The 22,433-nt window shown below is 52.3% G+C and overlaps 2 protein-coding genes across 5 annotated transcripts in view; one reads left to right on the forward strand and one right to left on the reverse strand.

Moving 5' to 3' along the window:
• The window catches only part of DUOX2 (dual oxidase 2), a 27,177-nt gene continuing 4,744 nt past the window's right edge, over window positions 1-22,433 (reverse strand). The window contains exons 1-34 of one of the 4 annotated variants that reach the window (XM_085071166.1): window positions 21,830-21,851; window positions 18,047-18,138; window positions 17,216-17,299; window positions 15,574-15,738; window positions 14,741-14,928; window positions 13,516-13,717; window positions 12,804-12,970; window positions 12,659-12,719; window positions 12,441-12,537; window positions 12,134-12,221; window positions 11,687-11,789; window positions 11,238-11,401; window positions 10,604-10,770; window positions 10,326-10,444; window positions 9,727-9,864; window positions 9,397-9,510; window positions 8,596-8,801; window positions 8,226-8,411; window positions 7,582-7,807; window positions 6,885-6,978; window positions 6,524-6,699; window positions 6,206-6,275; window positions 5,670-5,765; window positions 4,752-4,930; window positions 3,704-3,934; window positions 3,386-3,485; window positions 3,221-3,270; window positions 2,963-3,090; window positions 2,611-2,764; window positions 2,240-2,472; window positions 1,928-2,086; window positions 1,562-1,717; window positions 1,319-1,447; window positions 1-870 (exon numbers count right to left, since the gene is read on the reverse strand). In XM_085071166.1, coding sequence (XP_084927292.1) covers window positions 748-870; window positions 1,319-1,447; window positions 1,562-1,717; window positions 1,928-2,086; window positions 2,240-2,472; window positions 2,611-2,764; window positions 2,963-3,090; window positions 3,221-3,270; window positions 3,386-3,485; window positions 3,704-3,934; window positions 4,752-4,930; window positions 5,670-5,765; window positions 6,206-6,275; window positions 6,524-6,699; window positions 6,885-6,978; window positions 7,582-7,807; window positions 8,226-8,411; window positions 8,596-8,801; window positions 9,397-9,510; window positions 9,727-9,864; window positions 10,326-10,444; window positions 10,604-10,770; window positions 11,238-11,401; window positions 11,687-11,789; window positions 12,134-12,221; window positions 12,441-12,537; window positions 12,659-12,719; window positions 12,804-12,970; window positions 13,516-13,717; window positions 14,741-14,928; window positions 15,574-15,738; window positions 17,216-17,299; window positions 18,047-18,110 — 4,617 coding nt within the window. In that variant the 5' untranslated portion in view covers window positions 18,111-18,138; window positions 21,830-21,851 and the 3' untranslated portion in view covers window positions 1-747. Of the gene's footprint in view, window positions 871-1,318; window positions 1,448-1,561; window positions 1,718-1,927; window positions 2,087-2,239; window positions 2,473-2,610; window positions 2,765-2,962; window positions 3,091-3,220; window positions 3,271-3,385; window positions 3,486-3,703; window positions 3,935-4,751; window positions 4,931-5,669; window positions 5,766-6,205; window positions 6,276-6,523; window positions 6,700-6,884; window positions 6,979-7,581; window positions 7,808-8,225; window positions 8,412-8,595; window positions 8,802-9,396; window positions 9,511-9,726; window positions 9,865-10,325; window positions 10,445-10,603; window positions 10,771-11,237; window positions 11,402-11,686; window positions 11,790-12,133; window positions 12,222-12,440; window positions 12,538-12,658; window positions 12,720-12,803; window positions 12,971-13,515; window positions 13,718-14,740; window positions 14,929-15,573; window positions 15,739-17,215; window positions 17,300-18,046; window positions 18,139-20,066; window positions 20,227-21,829; window positions 21,852-22,433 lie in introns of those variants that run through there. The other 3 variants (XM_085071168.1, XM_085071169.1, XM_085071167.1) reach the window with 3 other exon arrangements.
• Window positions 22,012-22,433, forward strand: part of DUOXA2 (dual oxidase maturation factor 2) — a 7,588-nt gene continuing 7,166 nt past the window's right edge. The window contains exon 1 of the mRNA XM_085071171.1: window positions 22,012-22,033. The gene's annotated coding sequence lies outside the window, so the exon portion shown is untranslated. The remainder of the gene's footprint in view (window positions 22,034-22,433) is intronic.

Raw genomic sequence — 22,433 nt, forward strand, 5'->3', positions numbered from 1 at the left:
TTTTAATACTTCAATCACCTTTATTTAAGCTCAACTGCAGCCTACAAAAGCAGCAGCAATGCAAAGCCAGGCATTATTTAGACAAGCACAACTGATTTCTGAAGGACAGTGACACTGCTGGAAGAAGCCAGTGCAAACACAACTAAGGCCCTAAGCAAACCCAGGGAAGGCTTGGAGAGTTAAGTTAACAAGCAAGCACTGAAGCGTGTGAGGAAAGCTGTTTCAAAAGGGAAGGTGGGGAGCTCTCTGGCTCCTCACCCCATCTGTTCATCACCCAGGTCTTGGAATAAAGTGCGGTGAATTCAGGTTTTGCAGGCACCAAGTTGTTCCCCAAAGCTGGTCAGAGACATTCCTTGAGTGCCTCAGCAGAGCACAAGCTCTGTCTTGGGGGATTAAGGTGGCAGAGCTGGGCTTAACTCAAACATTGGGTTTTCTGAATTGGGAAATACCAGCCTGACCCTGGGCGTGGGACTGCAGGGTTGTGTGGATGGTAGCAGGATGCCCTGGGCTCAGGGGTTCACACTGGGGCCATGGCCATGTGGCGTGATGATTAGATGGCAAGGCTTTACTGGCCACCAGTCTCAGCTCTGTGGGTCTCAGCATCCCTACTCTCGGCTGTGGATGGCTTTCCACTGGGGATGGTGGTGGGTAAGAGCCTGGGACTATGTCCACCTGAAGCATTGCTGGCAGGTGCTGTGGTGGAACAATGCAAACTGCAGCCAGAGGGTGAAACAGTGTGGGGTAGGGTCAGAAATTCTCATAGTGATGTGCAAAGTAGGTCTGGTCCTTCTTGTTCATCTGCCGGCAAGCCTGTTCCACGCTCTTTGTCATCCCAGGCGGGCCACAGCTGAACACTCCGATCTTCTGCACCTGGGGAAGGAGGGAGCCAAAGGAGTCAGACTCTGCAGCCCTGGTTTTCTCCACAGTCCAGCTCCCCTTGATCCCTTGCCCTCTGACAGCTTTGGGCATGGATGCTGGCTGAGCAGTCTATCTCAGCCTCTGAAGGCTTTGAGGAGGTTGTCACCTCCCCACAGAGCTGCCAGGGCAATGGAGGAAGGATGGAAGCCCCCAGCTCTGGTGAGTAGTTGCAGCTGGGGTCCTGCAATAGCAGGGGAGCTGGTATAGCTTGGTTGGTATGGAGCATTGCTGACTCTTGCAGCTCAGCCTGGCTGCAGAGGGAAAGCAGGATTCATTCCCCTTCTGCCCTGTTCTTGCTGCAGATGCCACTGATGTCTCCAGCACCTTAGGGACAGGTTGGGACCAGTCCTACACACTGCCCAGTGGGTCCACCTCCTCCCATCCCCAGTTGGACACTGACCTCAGGGTGCACCTCCTGCAGCGAATTGAAGAATGGTACAAAGGGAGGGCGCCCAAAGTGGGTGATGGAGTGCAGCCCTGTGAACAGGCTTTTGTTCAGCACCTTCTGGAAGTGCCGCTCACAGATGTACTGAAAGAGAGATCAGTCCACCTCAGATGGCCCAGCATAGCCCTGCACAGCCCATCATGGCATGGCCCGGCCTGGCCTGGCCTGGCATCCTCCCCATTGGGTGTCCAGGCTCACCAGCATGGTTGTGCGCAGATCGAACTTCTCAGCCAGTTGTGTGATATAGATGTGCACGGAGACCAAGTTGTTCTTGTCGGACTCTTCCACCTCCCGGATGATGTCCGTCAGCCACTCAAACTGCCGCTGTGTGCGTGTCACCCAGATGAAGTAGATCTGTGGCAAACGAGGATGAGGCTCAAAGTGGGGCCAGCATCCTTATGCATGTCCATGGGCTCCACAGAGGATTTTACCCCCAAAGAGGCCAGCAGCAGCAGGGGGCATCTCAGAATCATGGAATCACAGAATCAATTAGTTGGAAAAGACCTCTGAGATCATTGAGTCCGACCTCTCAGGACAGCATGTCTTTCAGATGCCTCCTCTTACCTTCTTACACAGCAGCTTGGAGTTTATGGATGACTTGAAGACCAAGTCCTTAAGAATGGATGCGAAGGGTGTTACCCCGATGCCTCCTCCCACCAGCACCGACACCTCAAACTTGTTCCACTCCTGGTGGCCTTCCCCAAATGGCCCATCCAGGTAGAGCTGGAAGGGAGTCAGCTGTTAGCAGAAGGCTCTCCTTGCCCAGGTTTTGGCTGCCCTCAGGGCTGGAGAAGTGCCTCAGGCTTGGCACAACCAGTTGCCGAGATGCTCTCAGGCTCAGATGTCCCCTTGGGTAACATCATGCGCAGGGCTCACCTTGGGCAGTGTGCCGAGGAGGGCCAGGCTCTCTGGAGAGTAGAGCTCCCGCAGGCGGGTGGTCCAGGGCCCCACGGCGCGGATGTGCAGGCTCAACGTGTCATCATGTGGCGCCGAGGTCAGTGTGAAGGGGTGGTACTCAGTGGTGCCCAGGGCCACGCATGCGATGCGCACCCACTGCCCGGACTTGTAGTCAAAGTCCTGTGGCCGCTGGAACTGCAGGTGGGTGACACCTGTGGGGATATGGGAACAGAGGCTCTGTTAAGGTGGAGATATTTAGGAGTTGATGTTCTTGCATCACTGCAGCCCCTGATGCTCTTGCGGGGAGCCTGGGCTGGGCTGGTGCTGTGTGGCCAGGGATGTTGTGGTACCTGAGGGCAGGAGCTCAGCTTTCACCACACTGATCTCCACCTTCTTCCTGCTTAGGCTGAGCAGCTTGTCCGCACTGTAGATAAGAGCTGGGATGATGAAGTAGATGTAGAAACGGGGCTGCTGGATCAATGCGTAACTGCCATGGACGATGACCTGGGCAGGGGGCAAGGCAAGTCATCACCCCAGGGGTGATTTGGTGGCAGCTCAACAGCAATGGGGAGCCAGGACTGGGGCCACCATCTCCCTTGGGACCACCCCTGCAGTTCCATCTCATCAGCTACACTGACTTGACCTACAGGCTTGCAGTGCATCAGCACCATCCCTCCCTTCCTCCCAGCCCAAATCCTTTACCAGGATGTAGAGTAGCATGTAGAGGTGGTGAGTGATCCAAAAGCCCTGAAAGCTGACACGTCGGAAGTGGTGGGTGGCAAACACGTACATCACAGCAAGGACCATGAGAAGCAGCACTCCTGTCATGCCTGTGAGAGGAAGAGTTGGGAAGCCCTGTGGTGGGGAACAGGGCAGCCCCATAGGGGTTCTACCTGGACAGGGCAGAGGGCTGCCCATCCTAGGCACAGGCATGCAGGTTTGTCTGCTAGGTGTTTGCACCTGGAACAGTCTGGAAGAACCACCAGTAATACTTCTGTGGGAGCTGTGACCTGGAGAAGGACAAGAGATTGCACCATGTAGTGACCAGAGTGAAGTCATGGTTTCCATTTTCATTTGTCTCCATGCCCAGGACACTGTCTGGACTCTGATTTCAATTCCACCTACCCATCATTTGTAAAGACACTGGAGAAGAGGCAGGACAGCACACTGAGAGGTGTGACTGAGAAGATGTAGACGTTCACCACGTGACCTGCAGTGTGGAGCACTGTAAGAGACAAAAACACAGTGAAAGAAGCATCCTTTGATGTGGATGGAGATGTGTCAGACTTTGCTGATGTCCCCAGGGACCCAGAGATTCCTCCTCTTCTGTAGTACAAGGCATCTATGTCTCTGCAAGGTCTTTAGGCTTCTGTCTGGTCCTGCCATAGTGTGATGGGCGGGTCTTCTTCTTGTGGGTGGTACATCCCCCAGCAGCCCACCTACCTGAGAAAATCAGGGCTGCCATAGCAATCCAGCGGTGGAAGTCAACGGCGGCATCAAAGGGGATGTAATGGTTGAGGAAGGTCTCCCGCAGGACAGTGATGAGGTTGCGGCACATAGTAAGCAGGATGTAGGAGTACATGAAGGAGATGGAGGCAGCTGATCCCCGGGAGATGATGATCCCCACAAAGGTGGTCTGTGCAATTCCAGTGCTGGGGGATGCAAAGGCATAGTCTGGGGAGAGAAAGCAGAGGGGGTATCACTTGCCCAGTGCTGAGGGCCATGACCCTTCCTGGAACAAGGGGACAGCCACCTGTATGGTTCCTCCAAAAAGAGGACACCAGGGATGGGTTTGCATGGGGAAAGGGCCCTAGAACTGCTGGATGACAAGGAGATCCAGGGAGAAGAATGTCCACTGGGGAATGTGCACCTTGGGACTGTGGCCTCAGCTGGAGAATCCAATATAAGAGGTGTCCATAAACTGGAACAAGTCCAGTGGAGACCACCAGGATGGGTGGGAGCTGGAGGACATCATGCAAGGGAAAGGCTGAGGGAAAGGCAAAGGAAAGGGCTTGTTCAGGCTGGAGGAGACAGGTCAGGGAAGCTGGCTGTCTGCAGCCATTTCATGGGCACACAGATCAAATCTTTTTCAGAGATACACAGTGGAAGGATGTGAGGTAAGAGCATGAGTTTCACTGTAGGAAGTTCAGGTTTGATGTAAAATAAAAACTCTTCACAGGGAGGATGGTCAAAAACTAGCACAGGCCCAGCAAGGTGTTTGAATCACCAGCCTTGGAACTCTTCACACCTTCTCTAGACAAGACCTTCAGCAGCCTCATTCAGCTTTGGAAGTGGGCTTGCTCTGAGCAGGGCACTGGACCAGACCCTTCCAGAGATCCCTTTCAACCTCAGTGATCCTTTGGTCATTCCAGGGGAGGACTAAAACTGTTGCCCGAAGTTGTGCTGGGCAATTCCCCATCATGCCCCAGGCAACCACCAGCTTTGAGGCACCAGCCCACAACTCCTGCAGCAAGACTGGGTGGGCACTCACAGTAGGCTCTCTCTGCGAAGACGCCGGCGGTGATAGCGGAGAAGAGGACAACACAGACAATGTGGCGCCGGTAATTCTCAACAAAGCGCTTGAACTCCTGGATCTTCTGGTGAACTCTGTTCCTTTCGTACTTCTTCCGTTGTGCTTCTGTGTACAGATGCAGCTGGTACTGGTTTGCCCTAGCAAATACAAGAGTGCTGGTGTCACTGCGAGGTTTCCCCAGCAAGAAATGGCTGAGGGCCCAGTTTTGGGCTGTCTCCCAAAGTACCGCGATCACCCCTGCACATCAGTGATGCAGAGCACACCAGAGGGTGATCTCAGGTCAGCCTGCTCTACAAGGCCTTAAAAAACTGTTAACAAATGTGGATACAGTGACTCAGTAATGAAACCATAAGATAAGAACTGTAAAATATAATTTCACAGTAATATTCCACTGTCAAAAATTATCCCACAAAAGGGGTATTTCCTTAATTGGTGCAATTAAGGCAAACTGAGATATTCTGGCTATCAATAACAATGGCTGAACTACTTCCTTGAAGAAATACTTGTTGCTGCCACAGCAGGGAGGACCAAATTCTCTCCTGCAGCTCTTGTAGGCAGCCCAGGCAAACCAGTAGCATCCCAAGGGGCAGAGGAGCACAGACAGGAACTGTCAGACAAGACCCCTCTCTACAAACCACTATCCCAGCCTCTGGAGCTGGCCACTTAATTTGTTTTTTTTGTAGAGACACATCACCCAGAGCCAGGTACGGCACCATCCTGCCAAGGTGGGTCTGTTCCTGTAGCTCCTTGGTCAGTGAGTGCCTCCTTGGAGCAGTGCCATTTGACTGGAGGGCTACCTTGTCTGACATGGAGATGTGAGAAACAGCAAGCAGGCTGAGCCCAAATCCCAGAGGCACACCTGGAGAGGCAACTCACTTTCTTCCTGCTCTCTTCCTCAGTTCTTGCCCTTTTTGCTCCATGTAGTGACTCACAGGGTCCAGATTTGGGTCTTTCTTCTCGTCTGAGATGGTTCTGTGGAAATAGAGCTATGTCTAGCCCAAAGCTCTATTTGCTGGAAGTTCTTGCCAAACTTTTCCCTTTTTCTCCACTTCCCATCTCAGGCTCAGCTGGGAACATGTCCAGCTCTTTCCCGCTTGCATTAACTGTAATTGCACATGGTCTGGATTCACTCCAAAATAGCCCCTCCCTCTGAAAAGCAAGGCGGGACTCCCATCTCCACACAGAGGATGCAACAGGGCTCTGCAGGAGGCAGTTCCTCCCCTCTGGCTGTGCCTGGGGCAGAGGATGGCAGTCCCACTGCAGTGCCCAGTGTGCACCTCCCACCCCTTCCCCAGCACTGAGTTCCAACATCTGGTGGGACCATTTGTTGGAAGGGTTGGGGTGAAGGATAGATGTGAGCCAGGGCCGAAAGAGAAGGAATAGCAACAGTGACACTAAGGAGGGGAGCTTACCCTTTTGGCTCTTTCTTTTTTATGAAGGAGACACAGTTGTGCAGGTTTTGCTTGAACACCTCAGGGACACCTTTGAGGAGCCAAAAGGACAAACAGCCTTTCAGAGTGTGCAAGACAAAGTTTAGGAATCTCCTGTGGGCAGGGAGAAGCTCTGAACTGACCCAAACGTGTCACACATGAAGCAACAGCTGATGCCCTATTACTGCAGTTGGGTTAGGGAGATTGAATGGGCCAGGATTTGAGAGTTCCTTATTGGGTGCTGCCCGTTGCTTCCAGCCTTGCAGGACCTGGGGTGACCCAGTGCTCGTGCCCACTGACCTTTGACACAGAGCTGGGTGAGCCGAAGCTCGCTGTCGTGGTCCCGCAGCATGTAGTGGAAATTTTCCCATGTCAGCTCATCCTTGTCCTGAAACCCCGAGGCCCGGAACATGGACTCAGTCACCTGCTCTGCCTGTTCTCTTGACAGGCAGTTGTTGGAGATCTCAATGAAGGACCTGCAGCAAGCAGGAGAGATGGGAACATCAGCTGATCTCTCAAATAATGCAGGGAGAAATTGACTCTTGGTTGCGAGTGTTGAGCCCATGGCTTCTTGGGGCCTGAGGCACAGAAACTGGGAGCTATTTCTGAAGACATGTCTAATAAACATTGTGAAAACATTAGGAGAGAGGAGGAAGAGTACCTGAGCATCCTCAGAAACTCCTCTTTGGAGAGGAACCCATTCTCATCAATGTCATACATCCTGAACATCACCTTTGACTTCTCCTCTGGGGACCCTGGTGGGGAGGGAGAGAGGCAAAGTAAAAACAATATCCTATTTTCATCAACAAACATGTTTTTGTACATGTTTTTGTACATTGTTTTTAGGGTCTGGACCTGCAGCAGTGAAACCTCACCCTTCCACTTGACTCTCAAGTGCAAGGTGAAATATTGGGTAGATACACATTCTTTCCTGTGCATTATTTTGGAAAGTCAAAATGTGCTTTTGCACAGCAATGAGTTTTCTAGGAGTTGTTTTGATTGAATCTGTCATTCAACACCTCCCCTATGAATCCATCTTTCCAGTGGTCATTTAGGGAGAATCTCAGACATAGTTGCTTTGATCTCTCAAGTACAGGATGCATAGTCCCTTCAGGAGACAGGGTAGACACATCTGTGGTGGTGGAAAACAGCTGCCCTCATGAATCATCTTCAAGAAAACACAATTGCATTGTCATGCCCTATAACCCAAGTTGAAGCTGTCCTGAATAAAGGGAATTTTAAGCAGTAGCAGTGCCTACAGGTTGACCTAGTGGGTGAATCTTGTCCTTCACTCTGCCAGAGCCTAGAAACAGGACCAAGGGCAGCAGGTGGAGGCATTAACCAGCTCCAGCTCCCACCTTTCATGAAGACCACCAAGATGTCCAGGAATTCCCGGAAGGAGATGTAGCCATTGCCATCTTTGTCAGCCAGGGAGAACATGGACTCCACAAACATGGAGTGGGCTTTGAGCCCCAGGGCTTCAGCAAACTCAGTCCTGCTCAGCTCACACGTTAGAGACTCCCTTGCCTTCTGCGAAGATTCAAAGCTGAGCTCCCCGGCATCAGATCTATCGATTTCCAGCACCTGCAGGTTGTGTCCCACAAAAGAAATCCTGTGAGTGATAGCAGAGCAGAAGGCTGGTGTTTTCTTTCTGACCTATTGCACAAAGACTGGTGGCTCCTTGGCACAAAACTCATGGCAGATACCATGGGAAACTCCCATGTCCCTTCTACACAATGTTGACTTTTCACACTCTGTGCCACTGATCACTCTGGAGACCTGTTACAGCACCCAAAACTCTCTGGTACCGTAGACACTTGTGTCACTGCAGCAAATCTCCCTTCGTCTTCTGCAAAGGAAAATGTCCCTCAGTCCTGGAAGTATGGGCAGCTTCCTTGTGCGTGGCTTACCAGCTCTTACAGAGAGCTCCAGTCCCAACATTCATTGCTTAATCAAAAATGTCTTCCCCCCACACATCAGAGTTTGTTACACCTCTACACACCTGAGCAAACAGGTGCCTGAAGAAAGTCTCCAGAATTTGTTTTCTCTGCTCCTGGGTGACTGCCCATTTCATCAGGTTCTGCTCCTTCATCTCAGACAGATGCAGGTCAAAGCCGCTCTCCTTCAAATAGTCTTGTAGCTTCCCTACAAAGATGCTCCTCCCAGCCTCCTCACTGAAGAGCAGCACCTGCAAAGGACCCACCGACTAGCTGTGATCATCAGACACTCAGCTCCATGGTATTTGCTGGACCTGGTGGTTCTCAGGAGGCCACAACCTCCCTTCAAGAACTTACACTGCTCCCAGTGCCTCCAGCTGAGTGACACAGAGGACTATGGAGGATCCAGGGGAAGATGAGCACCATGGTACTCACCAGGTCGTACTCCTTGGGGCTCTTCAGGAGCAGAGCTTTGTTCCCTTTGTTGTTGGAGAGGATCACCTCCACTCTTTGATGGGCTTTCAGGTTGATGCTCCGGAGCACAGACCCTCTGCTATCCAGCACTTTGAGCACTTTGTCACTTTGGAGTTGAATGTAGACAGGAGAGTTTTCTGTCTTGGGCCCATGCCACTCCATGGCTGCTGGGAGAGAGCACAGGACTTAACTGGAAAGGCTCCTACTCATCCCAAAACTCTTTCACTGAGATGCAGTTTGGGAGTGATTTCGTGCACAGTCACATCTTAAAGGAATAATGATTATCTCCCAGCTGCAGAGCTCAAGCACATGGACAAAGGAGGAGTACAGACTATGGAGGGAGGTAGGATTTTTCCAGTGTCCAGAGCAAGGAGATACAGTTCCTGTCCTGGAGCTACTGGTGAAATTACTCTACACAGGTTTCCTTCAGGCAAGGTGTGCTCTGGGGAGGACTGGAATTAGAGGGTCATAGGATGACTCAAGTTGGAAAAGACTCAGGTTGAAAGGGTCTCTTTCCCAACCTCCTGCCCAATGTAGGACCAGCCACAGGTCGGTCTGCTCAAGACTTTTTCTGGTCAGGTCTTGGATAGGATGGGTTACCAAACTCTCTGGGCTCACTGTTCCCCTGTTTGATTATGCTCCTGGAAAAACAGTTCCTCCTTACATACCATCTAGGTATAAGCCCCAGGCCCAGCCCTGCCTTGATCCCTGACTGCAGCAGCATCACCAGATGCCATCACAGGGTTGATAGTGCCACCTCACCTTGTACAGTCTCGCTGGACACCTCCCTGCGCACGCTGGTGCCCTGCTTCCTCTGCAGCTTCTTGAAATCTCTCTTGCGGAATGCAGCAACAACCCAGGCAATGAACAGAGTCACTGGGGACACATGGGAGAAGGAGGCATGAGAGATCACAAAGCTCCTTCCCACTTTTGGCTCCCTCCTGGTGCCCAAGGACCCTGTCAGCTCAAGCACCTCAGAAGTGACCAGGACTCAGCAGCTCCTGCTGGGAGGTTCTTTGTCCATGGGCACTCGGCCCCTTTCTCTGGTGGAGAGGTTGAAGAGGAGAGGGGTTAAGAAACAGAGTGACAAACCCAAGGGCAGACAGCAGAGGACAACAATGATGATCCCGAAGCCTGCGCCGCTGCCTGCAAAGTAGTCCAGCACTATCATGGGTGTGCAGTTGGCCAGGTGTTGAGCTGTCAGCTGCTGGGGCTGGGGGCATGGGTCCCCTGCAAGGATAGCATAGATTGTGAGTGTCCTTGACCTTGTACCCATCTCACCTGCATCACCCCCAGAAATCTCTGCTTTAAGATGCTGATGGGGTTCATGGCTGAGTGACCCAGGGAGCACTGCAAAATTTGGGTGCTTGTGTTAAACTCCAGATCTTGGGGACAGGCCTTTGGGTTTGGGGTAAACCTTTGCCTGCCACTGCAAACCAAGCACAAAACTGGACTCAAGTGCTCTGGAGGTTCAGCACTATCACCTCTCCCGACGGGATGGGCTGAGCAAGAGGTACCCTGGGCCCCAGCAAACTGAGGCTCAGAGCCTCTGCTCATCCAGATGTTCCAAATCTAGGGCGTCCTCCTGGTGTGATTAAAAGGAATGCACACCAGGGAAACAAAAACACTTTGCAAGGGCTGGAATGTAACCCAAATGAAATGCTTACAGTAAATGGACACAGTGCACTCACCATCTCTCCAGATGAACACATGGGGCTGGAGGTCTGTGGATTTGGCATAGGTGATGGCAGTCAGAACGCTATGAAAAGTGGTGTTACGGATCTCCCTGATTTCCTCCTCTGTGAACAGCCTGAGGAAAAGGACGTGGAGACAAGTGGTGGCCCCAGGTGCTACTGAGCAGCAACAGGAGGGAACTGAGAAAGCTGGAGGATACTTTTTCCTCCAGCCCCAGTTTCCATGTGTTACTGGGGTTTGCAGAGCAGCTGCCAGATAGGGAAGAGGCCTTTACCCATTCTTGGTATTTTCAAACCAAAACCTGTCACCATCACGCAGGCGCACAAACTGGTCCAGGATGATGGTAGAGAAGAGGGAGCCATCAGCCTCCAGCATGCCACCCGGGAGCAGCTCCAGCCCAGCCACATTGTTGGCATACAGGGCAGCGACCTTCTGCAGGACCTGGTGAAAAACCACCATCGCACATATGTGAGCACAGGGAATTCTGCCAGGGCATCAGAAAGTCTTGGCAAGCCTTAGGAGGAGTAAGGAATGTGCATTTCCCAGGCATCACACATCTGTGGGCTGGGAGGATGCTGAGCCCCACACAACCTCAAGCTCATGGTTTGAACTTGAACAACTGAGCATCACTCCCAGAGCATCTCAGCTGCAGGAGAAGCAGAGTGCCTGGTAGAACAGGAGTTTAGCACTGGGGCAGGATGGTTTATTCATGCCATGTAATTACACAGTTACCCCAACGCAAGAATGAAAATAACACAGTTATCCCCCTGCAGGCATGAAAATCAGCCAGGGCAGGACATGCACTGATCTCCCTCTTCCTACAATGCTGCAGAATTCAATTCCTGCCTGGAATGTTCCATCATCCTTTGGCCCACACACATTCCTTACCTAGACCAGTTCCCTGTTACCTGTGGCTCCAGGTGTGGGGCAAGGTTTGACCAGTTTTGGAGAGGTTTCAACCCAAATCTCTCCCGGGCCTGGTTATAGGTTGGCAGGCCAAGGTCTCTCCCACGCTGAACCCAGCTGGCCACATAGTCAGTGCGGGAGTACTTCAGGGGCCCGTACCAGTAATCTGTGAGTGGATGTGAAGCCATGGTGATGACAAGGCAGAGCTGGAGGAACCACGCCATGAGCTATACCAAACATGGAGATCATCTCCATGTGTTTGCCAGAATGGTCCCACAGACACGCTTAGTGTGTCCTGTTAGCTTCTCTGCACCTCCATTAATAAGGCTGAAGCTGAAGCATGTGGTTGGGTGTTCCTGGAGGAGGCAATGGGATCTCCTTCCCCTCTTTGCCCCCCCCCCCCCACCTCAAGAGTAGAAGTACCCCACCAAGGCACAGCTGCAGTACAGACCTTGGAGATCTTCCACCACAATATTGTCCTCCTGCTCTGCAATCTGTGAGCCCATCCCCAGCAGGAGGTTGTCCACATCTTCTGCCTGCTGCAGCCCAGAGCTCTGGGAGGACATGGGAAGACCAAGTGATTCCTCTTACATGACCAAGGATGGGAGGTAGCCCCACAACCCTAAACTGGTGCCCCCAGGGGTGCAGACCCTGGATGTAGAGGAACTGGGGACTTCTTCCCGGCTCATTTTCTTTACATCAGCTCAAACTTGAGGTCTGAGCCTGACACGGCTGAAGGCTGGGGATGCTGGATGGGGAGGATTTCTCACCCCTGGCCTGGCTGTCATGCTCTGCACCCAATTTCCCTTTCAGACCCCTGTGGGGTCCTCCATAACACAGAACAAGGGATGAAGCCCCCTTGCCAGCCTGCAACATCCTGTGCTCCCTTCCCCCGTACCTCTCTGCTCCAGTAGCTGTTACAGAGCCGCACTGCTGGGAATGAGCCACTGGAGCCAGACACATTCTGGAACTGGCACTTGGTGTCTCTGGAACAACAGAAGAGGATTAGACCCATAGCCCCCAGTCAGGGCTACCCAAAGACAAGGCTTGGCTGCCCCAGCCCATGGCAGGACATGGAAAAGGGACAGAGACCATCCAAAAAAAGACCATCGGAAAAAGACCATCCCCAGGCACCAACACAGCTCGGGCATCCCCTCTCCTGACACAGGCACTGCAGTCCCACAGTCCTGCCAGGCTGGTCCTACCTCTTGTAAACACCTGGAGGCACCATGGTGGCCAGGAATTGCCCTGCAGCTGCTACAAACTCTGGCGAGAGGCTTGGGTCCAGGTGCTGCTGGTAACCTGTGGGGCAGCAGCCAGGCTGGAGGGAAAAGGGGCCAAGCTCCCTCTCCTTCTCCACCCACCAGCTGCCCTGGTCCCCCCACCCCTGCTTCCAACATTCAGTTGCTTCCCTACCCCTCACCTTGGTACTCTGGGACCTGTGTCCCCAGCAGGGTTGGCAGCCACTCATACAGAACGATGCTCTAGGAAACAGGGAAGCTGAGTCAGGGCCAGAGCCATGCAGGATGGTGGGGGTCCCAGCAGGACTGGGGGGTCCCATCCCTCACCTGGAAAGTGGCGATGACCCTCTTGCGAGTGTGCTGGAAGAGATCCTCATCGGACCAGGCAGGATGCTTCTGGGCCAGTGCTGTGGCCAGGTGGTTGTGGTACCGAAACCAGGCAATGGTCTCAGCCTGCAGGAAGGGGTTCTCGTTCCCCCAGGCACTCCCCAGGTCTGCAAGAGCCACCATGACCATCAGTGGGGGATGTTACCACTGGGTCTAGCTTTGCCCATGGCTGGAGGAGCACATCCAGGTCTGTGGATACAGCCCAGTGTCCCCTTGTCCCTTTGCCTTTCCTTCCTCCCCAGGGAGACCAGCAACCTGAGTGAGCGAGAATCAGCACCAGGCCCTCAGCATGGACCAAAGGTTGGGCAGGTGAGGAATTCAAAGCAAGCTGAGCAGGTTTGTACCAGCAGCAGCCCTTTTCCCCAGAGGAGATTGTCTGGGATCAGAGCTGGTCTCTGACGTTGCCTTGTGGGCATGTGGCCTCCGGAGTTCATGGTGTGCCCTTGCTGGGATGGTTTCACTGGGGCTTGAATCTTCCACCCCCTTGGGAAATGGACTGCTCTCCCACCACCCTCCTGACCCATGTGTCCTGCCTCCCTCCACCCCTTGCCCTTTAGCCTTTCCTGGGGTCCACTCTGGGTTTAGCTCCAGGGACCTCCTGCTCCCCCTGCTCCCAGTCAAGGATGAAAAGCTATTGGACTGCCACCATTACCATAGATCCCTTGGGGACCACCCTGTCCCGTGGATGGATCCAATGCCTTCCACATGGGAACCCTCCCATCTGTCTGCCTTGGGAGGTTCCTGTTGGGCCCTGATGCCAGCTGTCCCCCTGAGAAGCTTCTCAGGGCATCGCTCCAGGAGTGCGATGGGCCATAGATGGAGCTGCCGTCCAGCCAGCCCGTCACCTCGTTGGTCTAGGGCAGGCACAGGGAACAGGCATTAACAGGTGCTGGGATTTCAGCAGAAAGGTGTAAAAAAGAGGCCTGGAAAGCCCCAGTCTGTCTCTTCTGTTCTTGCAAAGAGGTCTGTTTTAACCATGTTTTAACCAGAGCTTTCAAAATGCAAATAAATACACAGACAATGTCTGTACAAACTTTGAGAATTAGTGCCAGGTATAGGAGAAGAACAGGTCCAGGCTTTTTAAAAGTACATTTGGGGGTGTTTTTTCCCCAATTATTTTGACTATGCCCAGAAACAGATATCTGTGAGTCCTTAGGTAGGCTGGAAGGGGACTAAACCCATCTCTGGGGAAACCTGGAACATCAGAGCTGTCCCCTCTGACCTTGCAGCAGGAAGTCCCACTCTCCTGGCACCATGCTGAGTATCTCCCCTGCCGAATGTTTGCTTCAAAACATCCTTTTTTATTCTGAAAACATGCTGAAGTTTCCATTTTTCTAAGCTTTTAAATTTTGCTAAAAACATGACTTGCTAAACTGGTCTCATCAGGGTTTGTCACATACAGGGTTCTGGGGGTTATTTCACATTGGTGATTTTGGCTGGGAAGCTCTCCAGCATGAACAAAATCTAGGGAACACAAAGCAGCACAGTAAAATCCAGAGAAATTGAGGGAAAACCTGGCTTAATTTTCCAAAATTACTGAAATTCAGGGAAGCATAGTGCCAGCTCAGCTTTGTGATACATTATTAAAGATAGGAGTTAGTGCCTAAAACAGTGTATGATAATTAACGGACCTAATTACCTTTTCTTTGACCAGGAAATGCTTTGACCTCGGGCACCCACTACTGTTGCTCAATGTGAAACTTGGAGGTTTACTATGGGTTCATTTCATTGGTTCAAACACTTGAGAGACGTATCTTTTTAGGGAAATAGTGGTGCTCTCATTTTATTTTTATAAACTCTCTTGGCTGCTACAGATCCTGATGGTGGGTGAAGAGGAATTTAGACTAAAGACAAAGAGCAGAAGAAACCACACCTACCTGTTCCCTGGGGTTGTTGGGACTCTGTCCTGTCTCTGCTGCCCAGTGGATGCGCTGGAAGGGCAGGACCACATCTCCAGTGCCAGCAGGGTCAAACACTGGGTCTCCAGATGGGATGTAGATGTTGAGGAACTCAGCAGGGCAGCCGGGTTTCTCCATCTCCAGGATGTCCAAGAGCACATGGAAACCTGACAGAGACCGAAGCACTGTCACCAACTGGGAGGACTGTCCCCAGCAGGACATGAGGGTGGGCAGCTGTGGGTGGGCTGAGGGCATCACCATATGCAGCAAGGGTGATCAAGACCTGGTTGAACAGGGCTTGTAGAAACCTGGCCTAATGGAACAAGGTGACGGTTGAGGTCCGTTCCAACGCAATCATTCTGGAATTTTATGATTTCCCAGAGACAGACATCTCTGGGCCTGGAGACCCAAGACCCCACTAAGCTCCTGAGAGACAGAAAAATCTGCTCTGACTTGCAGCAGTTCAGCCCAGCATGGCTCTCATCAGATCTGTTCCATGTTTTTGCCATGCTAAAACAAAAACATTTGTTTAGCAAGCCACTGCTAAAACAAATGAGGAAGTTCCCAAATGACAAATATCAGCACTTGGTTCAACTGGCAAAGGTCACTGAAAATCCACACAAACTCTCTTGGCTGGAAAGTGCTGTGGTACAGTGGTACCCAAGGTTTTGTAGGTCTGATATCCACATGTGGGTCTATTGTGGAGGGCTGGGTGAGGACCTCTCTGATGAATGGCCCTGGGTGTGTGAGAAACCAACATTTTTCCACCCAAACCACCATTTTTCAAGTCAGTGTCAGGCCCCAGGTCTTACCAAAGAAGACAGCCAGCACTGTTGTGTTCCTGCGGGAGGGCAGCCCCGAGGGTCCTCGTGCGACCGTGTTGCTGAGCTGGCGAGCGTTGGGCACACGGGGCTCCTGCAGTGCCTGGTAGACGCCATCTGCGTAGTTGGCTGGCAGGAGACGCAGCAGCCTGGCTCCTGCAGCATGAAAAAACATGGAATGGGTCCTGTGGGAGGCACAGCCAGAGCAGGATGCATGGACGTGTGTGCAGGTCCCAGAAGAGAGCAAGAGGATGGTATAGGTTCTTAGAGTGGCCAAGAACATGCAACACTGGGATCAGTCCTCTTAAAACCAGGAGGGATCCTCCATCTTCCTCTCTTCCAGTTGTCCTTCTCTTGTCTGTGTGCATCTCTGTTGCCTCCTGGAGGTCTGGGGTGGTGCTCCAGTGGGTGACTGGAGTGATGTTAAGCTGCCCCATGTTGACTATGCCATCCTAAACAAGTGTGGTGTTTGCCAGCACCATAGGGAATAGGACAAAGAGCAGCCAGAGAGGCAGCGAGACAGGTGCAAAAATGAGAAACACCCTTACTTTGCACACACTGCTGGTCCCAAAACTGAAAAGCCAGAGGCAGGAGGTAATTTCTCACTGATTTTGAAAGGCTTGTCACCAGTGTGGTGGGCTCCATTTTCTGGAGCTCCCCAGAGCTGAGGGAAATCCTGAATTCTTGTCTTAGTCTGGGGCTTAGTTTCATATATTCTTTTCCAAAAGTTAAGGTCTGATCTCTCTGCTCTAGAAGAAGAAGACTTGGTCTGCCAGAGCTCTATTTTCCTGGAAGGCATTGATGTTACCACAGGGCTGGTGACACATGTCATGTTGGAGAGCCATTTGGACTCAGAGGAAACTGTGCAACTGCGACTGCACCTTGTACTGTGTCACCACATCAGTGACCAACCTGAGCTGCCAGAAATGAGGATTCAGAATCTCCAATGAAAACTTTGAAGGTCCTGCCTGATCTGCCCTGGTCCCTGGCTCAGGAACACCTAGAGCTGAGCCCATGGACCAGATGTAGGCATGAGGAAGCTGTTCACCGCTGGCAGAGGGAAATTCCAAATGCCTCTCCCAGTACCAAACAGTACATGACATCAGCTCTGCACAGGGCAGAAAATCAATAGGTCCAGCATGCCTGGACCAGCATGCCTGGAGCATCCTGAACTCTTTCATCACTAGCCTTGTGTTGAATCCTGGTTAAACTGCATGCTGATTTTGGCTAAAGATGGCTTTTTGCAGCTCTAGGATCCCTCACCACTACCGACACACCTATTGAAAAGAGCTGGGTCCCTCTTGCCTTGGATATTCTGAGTGATCTCACAAAGGCACAGCTTTGCTCTGGGACTGATCCAACATCAGCATGACCTGCAGATTGTGCCTGGGCAGCAGCTAAATGTGGCAATGCCCAGACATGGGCTGCCTGGCCCCTTCACACTGCTCTAACATGGCTCTCAGGTGCATCTAGGGACCATTGAGGGCCATGGGAGGTGGCATTGTCTGCTCACCTGCTTGGTTCATGCTCAGGTCAGAAAGGTTTCTATCTCAGCCACAAAGCAAGCCAGATGCCCAAAGGGCAGCTCACCTTGCCCCATCCCACCATTCCCATACCAAGGCCTGGCACTCACCCACAGAGCCACAGCTGTGATGCAGCAGATTGTTGTACCAGCCGTCATAGCGCTGGACCTCCCAGGAGATGCTCTCCTGGGCTCCTGGAAGAGACCAGACCCAGTTGATGAGCAGCAAGAAAAAAGCATGGAACAAGCATCTCCACTAGAGAATTATATTTATATTGTGATATTTTCCCATATTCTTCCTTAAACTTTCCAAATATGCAGTTTTTAGACAGGTTTTGCACTCCTTTTGAGGGATATTAGCTAAAATCAGGAATTCATGCTTGTGATCCCGATGTCCCCAGACCAATTTGTGGCCACCACCAGTCTAATCCCAAAAGACATTCCTTTTCTTCTTCTCTCTCACTGAATCAGAAACCTCTCCTTACTTTTGACTCCTACAATGTCCATGAGAGCCAAGGAAAGACCTTGGCACTGGAATTGCACTTTAGTGTCAACATCAGCCTTATTTCCTTCAGGTTAAATTTTATTGCTTTCACTTTTTACTTTCCTAATAGTAGCAAAGACTTCCAGCTCCTGCTTACAAGCTATGTACTCATCTCAGCTGCAGTAGGGCAGTCTATCAACATGCACTTTGCTCCAATTTTTTCTTATCTCCTCACAAACTGCATCATAGAATCATAGAATCATAGAATCATATAATGGTTTGGGTTGGAAGGGACCATAAACATAACCTGGTTCCATTTACCCTGCCATGGGCAGAGACACCTTCCACTAGATCAGGTGGCTCTGACACGATGCTCTATGGGTCAGAGGAAATTTCCCTGAGGGGCATCAACCATCCAGGATCTCCCCTTGGGTTCCCTTCCCCAAAACCACACTTACTCCCCAAGGTCCATGTCCCCACCAGAACCATAACCAAACTCAACATCATTGCTGCAGGTTGCATGAGCCACTGGGTCTTTGGAAGCAGGGACCTGCAAACAGAGAGGAGAGCGAGGGAGCTGGAGGTTGGCTGCTCCCGGACACTGGGAATATGCACAGACCGAAACCTCAGCTCTTTCTTGTGCTTTCTGCTGCTGGGTAAAACCCCGTTGCTGCCATCACACATCAGCACTGTCTCCCAGTCTGGGCTGTGGGAAGTTGGCAGGGGTCATGTGAGACCTTGTCACCTTGGGAAAGTTCTGTCAGGATGTGTCAGCTGACCTGAGAATACCTTCCTGCTAGAGCAGGACCAGTGGCCCTGCCTTGGGGTATCCTAGCTATAGACTCACAGCTTATCATCCAATTATGCTAGCTCTGTTACTGAAAGCCCTTCATTACAGAAAAAGGCACATTTCAGCAGGAAATTTTTCTGGCATTGACCCATTCAAGCAAAATCCAGCTGTGAGCACAATGGAAAAGCCTCAGCACAAGGTCAGACATCCCAAACTGTGCAAGTACTGCAGACAAGACATCTTGATGCCCTCTGAGCTAACCTGATGGCTATCCCTCCTGACCAACTTTTCTCATGATGCTTTACCACCCCCCTGTCCACAAAAGCCCTGGATCCAGGACAGATTTCATCTCTGAGAGCTGAACCTTTAAAATCCCAGGCAACACTTGGCAGAAGAGAGGGATCCCCAGCCCGGAAGAGTGAAGTGATTTACAGTCACTGGCTTTCCATGCATAAAAATGCCAAACCTGAATTTACCTCCAAGAGAGGGTTTTCTGCTAAATATGGCTCTTTGTCGCTGTTTCAGTGTGTATCCAAAGACCAGCACTATTTAAGAAGAGCTGTGCTTCCAAGGGATGCAGCAATGCACAGGTTTCAGCTTTTCCTATACGGCTCTGTCACATTCAAAGTGATGGTTTTAATTTTTTTCATTATTTTAATTAAAACTTAAAGAAAATCTGGGTTTGGAAAGGCTTACACATTATCAATATCTCTGTAGGTTTTATTTTGGATTTACTGGAAATTGCAGTGGGGATTTGTCACCTGTAACTCCCAGTGGAGCAAATTGCAAAACTTGAGTTGCTAAATGCACTGTCTCCTTGGCAAACAAAGTGCTTTGAGACTTCAATAATATCATTTGCAGTCACATTAATCACGTTCATCAATTTAAATACTCATCACCAGGCTGTGAGTAGATCATGTAACCCAATGGTCAGTCCTTCTGCCAGAGATTCCTGTACTTTTGGTCTTTTGCATTAGAAAATAATTTATGTCTCAAGAAGTGACATTTCTATGCTCCTTCACCATCACAACAGCTCTTCCATACCACATCCCTTCCATCCCACAGCCCTGTGCTTAGCATGGTCTGATGGATGTGAGAATTGGGTTGTGCAGCTGGTAGGAACCACCCCATACAAAGAACATGGAAGTTTGGCCAATGGTGACACATGGAGATGGCTGTGACCTCTGGCAGGAGCGGCAGAGCCCTATCACCATCACCACATGGGACTCTCCTGCCTGAGAGCTCACCATGTTGAAACAGCCCCCTCCCTGAGCATCGGCAGCCGGTGGGGTTGACTTGTGCACAGAGGTCCACACAACCTCCTGTGCTGTAGGAAGCGAGACCCCAGAGACACAGCTGGATTTATCTTGTCCTCACTCAAAATGTACAGAGTTGCAACCCCCATCCAGAGTGAGGTCTGAAGGTGCCACAGAAGTGGCTCAGGAGGCATGGAGTGAAGCCAAGGCTCAAAGAACATCACCACAGCCACAGCGCAGATCGTGTCCCCCTTCCCCCGGCTCTTCTCATAGAGTTCCAGCAGAACAAGTGTTTTAAAATTCCTTCTGTCACTGAGCACACCTCCCTTTTCCTCCGATATGGCAATTGCTCTTGTTTCAAGATGTGGGATGAGATGCCAGTTCTCAGGAACCCTTTATCTCTCCATGCCCCAGCAATTAAAATCCACTTACTGCCTTATCAATCCAAGATTCTGGAGGTTTTCCAGCCTGGGATCATGACCAATGTGATATAGTAACAGTGGTGATCTTGCTCCAAAAAGTAGGTTGGACCACAGACTCCTGAGGGTCTTTCCCACCAAAATGGAACTTTTCTTACAGACTGACCTTGAAAGCCCATGGTGCAGCTTGCTGAGGGAAAGTTTGGCAAGTGTGGGTTAGTTCCACAGCCTTGCCAACTTTGAAGGTATATTGGAATGATGAGTCCACCAGACTCTGCTTTTCCAAAGATTCCCTGTGCCACCTTTGAAAAGTCATTGTCTCCCTCTGCATCTAGTGAAATTAGGCTTGTCAGCTTTTTCTTCTCCCATCAGAGAAGATCCCTGTGCCCTGTCAAAGCCTGGAGTTTCACACCCCTCCAAAAATGGTGAACACACATCTTCCCACAAAGCAAGGATCTCCTGTTCCACCTGATCCTAGCAGGTTTGGCTCCCCTAAAGCTAAGGATTCAGCATCCAAAATTTTCCTGGGCTCTTCCCAGAGCCACAGGTCAGCTGGGACTGTGGAACATGCCAGCATCCTGAGAGAGCATCAGCCCCACTGCAGAATGTGGTCACACAGATAAAGGACAGCAGATCCAGGACATTCCAGAAGGCTGATCCCTATGGTCCTTGTGAGTCACAGCTAATTTCTATCTCTTCCCAGTGCTGGTGGGACACAGCTGGGGGCTGCTGCCTTCCCCCAACCACCAGTCAGTCCTGGGATTTCAGAACAGGCTACATTTCCCCAGCCTGGGATCCCATAGTATCCTAGACGTATGCACACTCCATGGACAACCTGCACACAGGGACGAGGAGTGTCTCCAGTTTCCCCCTGGGGCCAGATGCCCCAATGCTCCAGAGCATAGCAGGCACTCTGTCCCCTGGAGGGACATGAGGAGTCTCTGCCTGTGCCTCGGTGTCATGTACCCACGCAGGGACATTCTCTGTCCTGCGCCTGCTCCCTGGCCGGCAGGGATGTGCGTGGCTCCACCGCACCCTACAGGTGAGAACATGCACGTCCCCATCCCACCGTCCTCATTCATCACCCAGAGCCCCCCAGCCCTCAGGACTGGCATTGACATGGGGATACGGCCTGACCCCTTCCATTCCCCAGGCACGGCCCCATCCCAACGTGTCCTCACAGCAGGAGAAAGGAGAAGCAGCACCAGCCCCTTTCCCCCCCACAAGTGACAGCCGAACCTCCCGCAGGTAACACGTGCACGGCCTTGTTGCGGGTGCAGGGGGATCACGCGCGCTCCCGGTTCCGCAGCTTCCATGCAAGTTGGAACACGCACGGCCCCGACCCTGCGGACGCACCCCACCCACTCAGGCAGGGACACGTGTGGCCTCGGTCCCTCAGACACCCTTCCAAGTGTGGACACGCGTGGCCCCGACCCCTCAGACACACCTCCGACGGGGAGCACGAGTGATCCCTCAAGCAGCGACATACATATCCCCAATCCTTCTATCTGCATTTTCTCCACGCAAGCGGGGACAGGAGGACAAGAGTGTCGTCCATCCCCGAATCTCCCCACGCAGGCGGTGAAACGCGTGTCCTCGATTCCTTAGAGCCCCCACGCAGACGGCTACACGCGTGTCCAACCCCCCTCACAGGCAGTGACATACGCGTCCCCAATCCCCCATCGGCACCCCCTGCAGGAGGTGACACGCGTGTCCCCGGTCCCCCGTGACGACTGTCCCCCCGCAGGTGGGACACGCTTACGGCAGCAGCCTCACCTGCGTGCGGCGCGGCGGGAGTGCGGCAGGGCGGGCGGTGCCGCGGGTTACATACGGCCCGCGCCCGCCGCCGCCTATAAGAACGCGGTGCGGGACGGAGCCGCCCGAGCCGACGCCCGAGCCGCCGCCCGCAGCAGCAGCCCGCAGCAGCAGCCCGCAGCAGCAGCCCGCAGCAGCACCCCGCAGCAGCAGCAGCAGCAGCAGGTAGGTGGTGGGAGGGGGCGGCAGCCCCTCGCTCGCCCCGGGCCCTCTCTTTGCGAGCGTCCCCGGCGTTGCCCGTCCCGCTCCGGGGGTCCCGGCTGGCAGGGACCGCGAGGGGAGGATGCTTCCCATGTGGAGTTAACCCTCTGTTTCTCCTTTTCCACCCTCTTACGGGGCCAGTAAAGAGCGACGAGGCTGCTCCCCTCGCCCCTCCTTCCCCATCTGCGAATTGCAGCTCTGATGGCTCAGTTTCCAGGGGACAGGATTTCTCTTTTTTCTTTGGATAATACCAACCTGCAGCCTTGAGCAACCCAACTAGGATTGCTACTGGCTCTGCCACCAGGAGTTTTTGGCTTTACACTTCCAAAAAATTCTTGTACCTTGATTCAACCTGGAGCAGGAA

The sequence above is a fragment of the Lichenostomus cassidix genome, chromosome 10, assembly GCF_008360975.1.
Source record: "Lichenostomus cassidix isolate B80296 chromosome 10, HeHo_3.0, whole genome shotgun sequence".
Lineage (NCBI taxonomy): Eukaryota > Metazoa > Chordata > Aves > Passeriformes > Meliphagidae > Lichenostomus > Lichenostomus cassidix.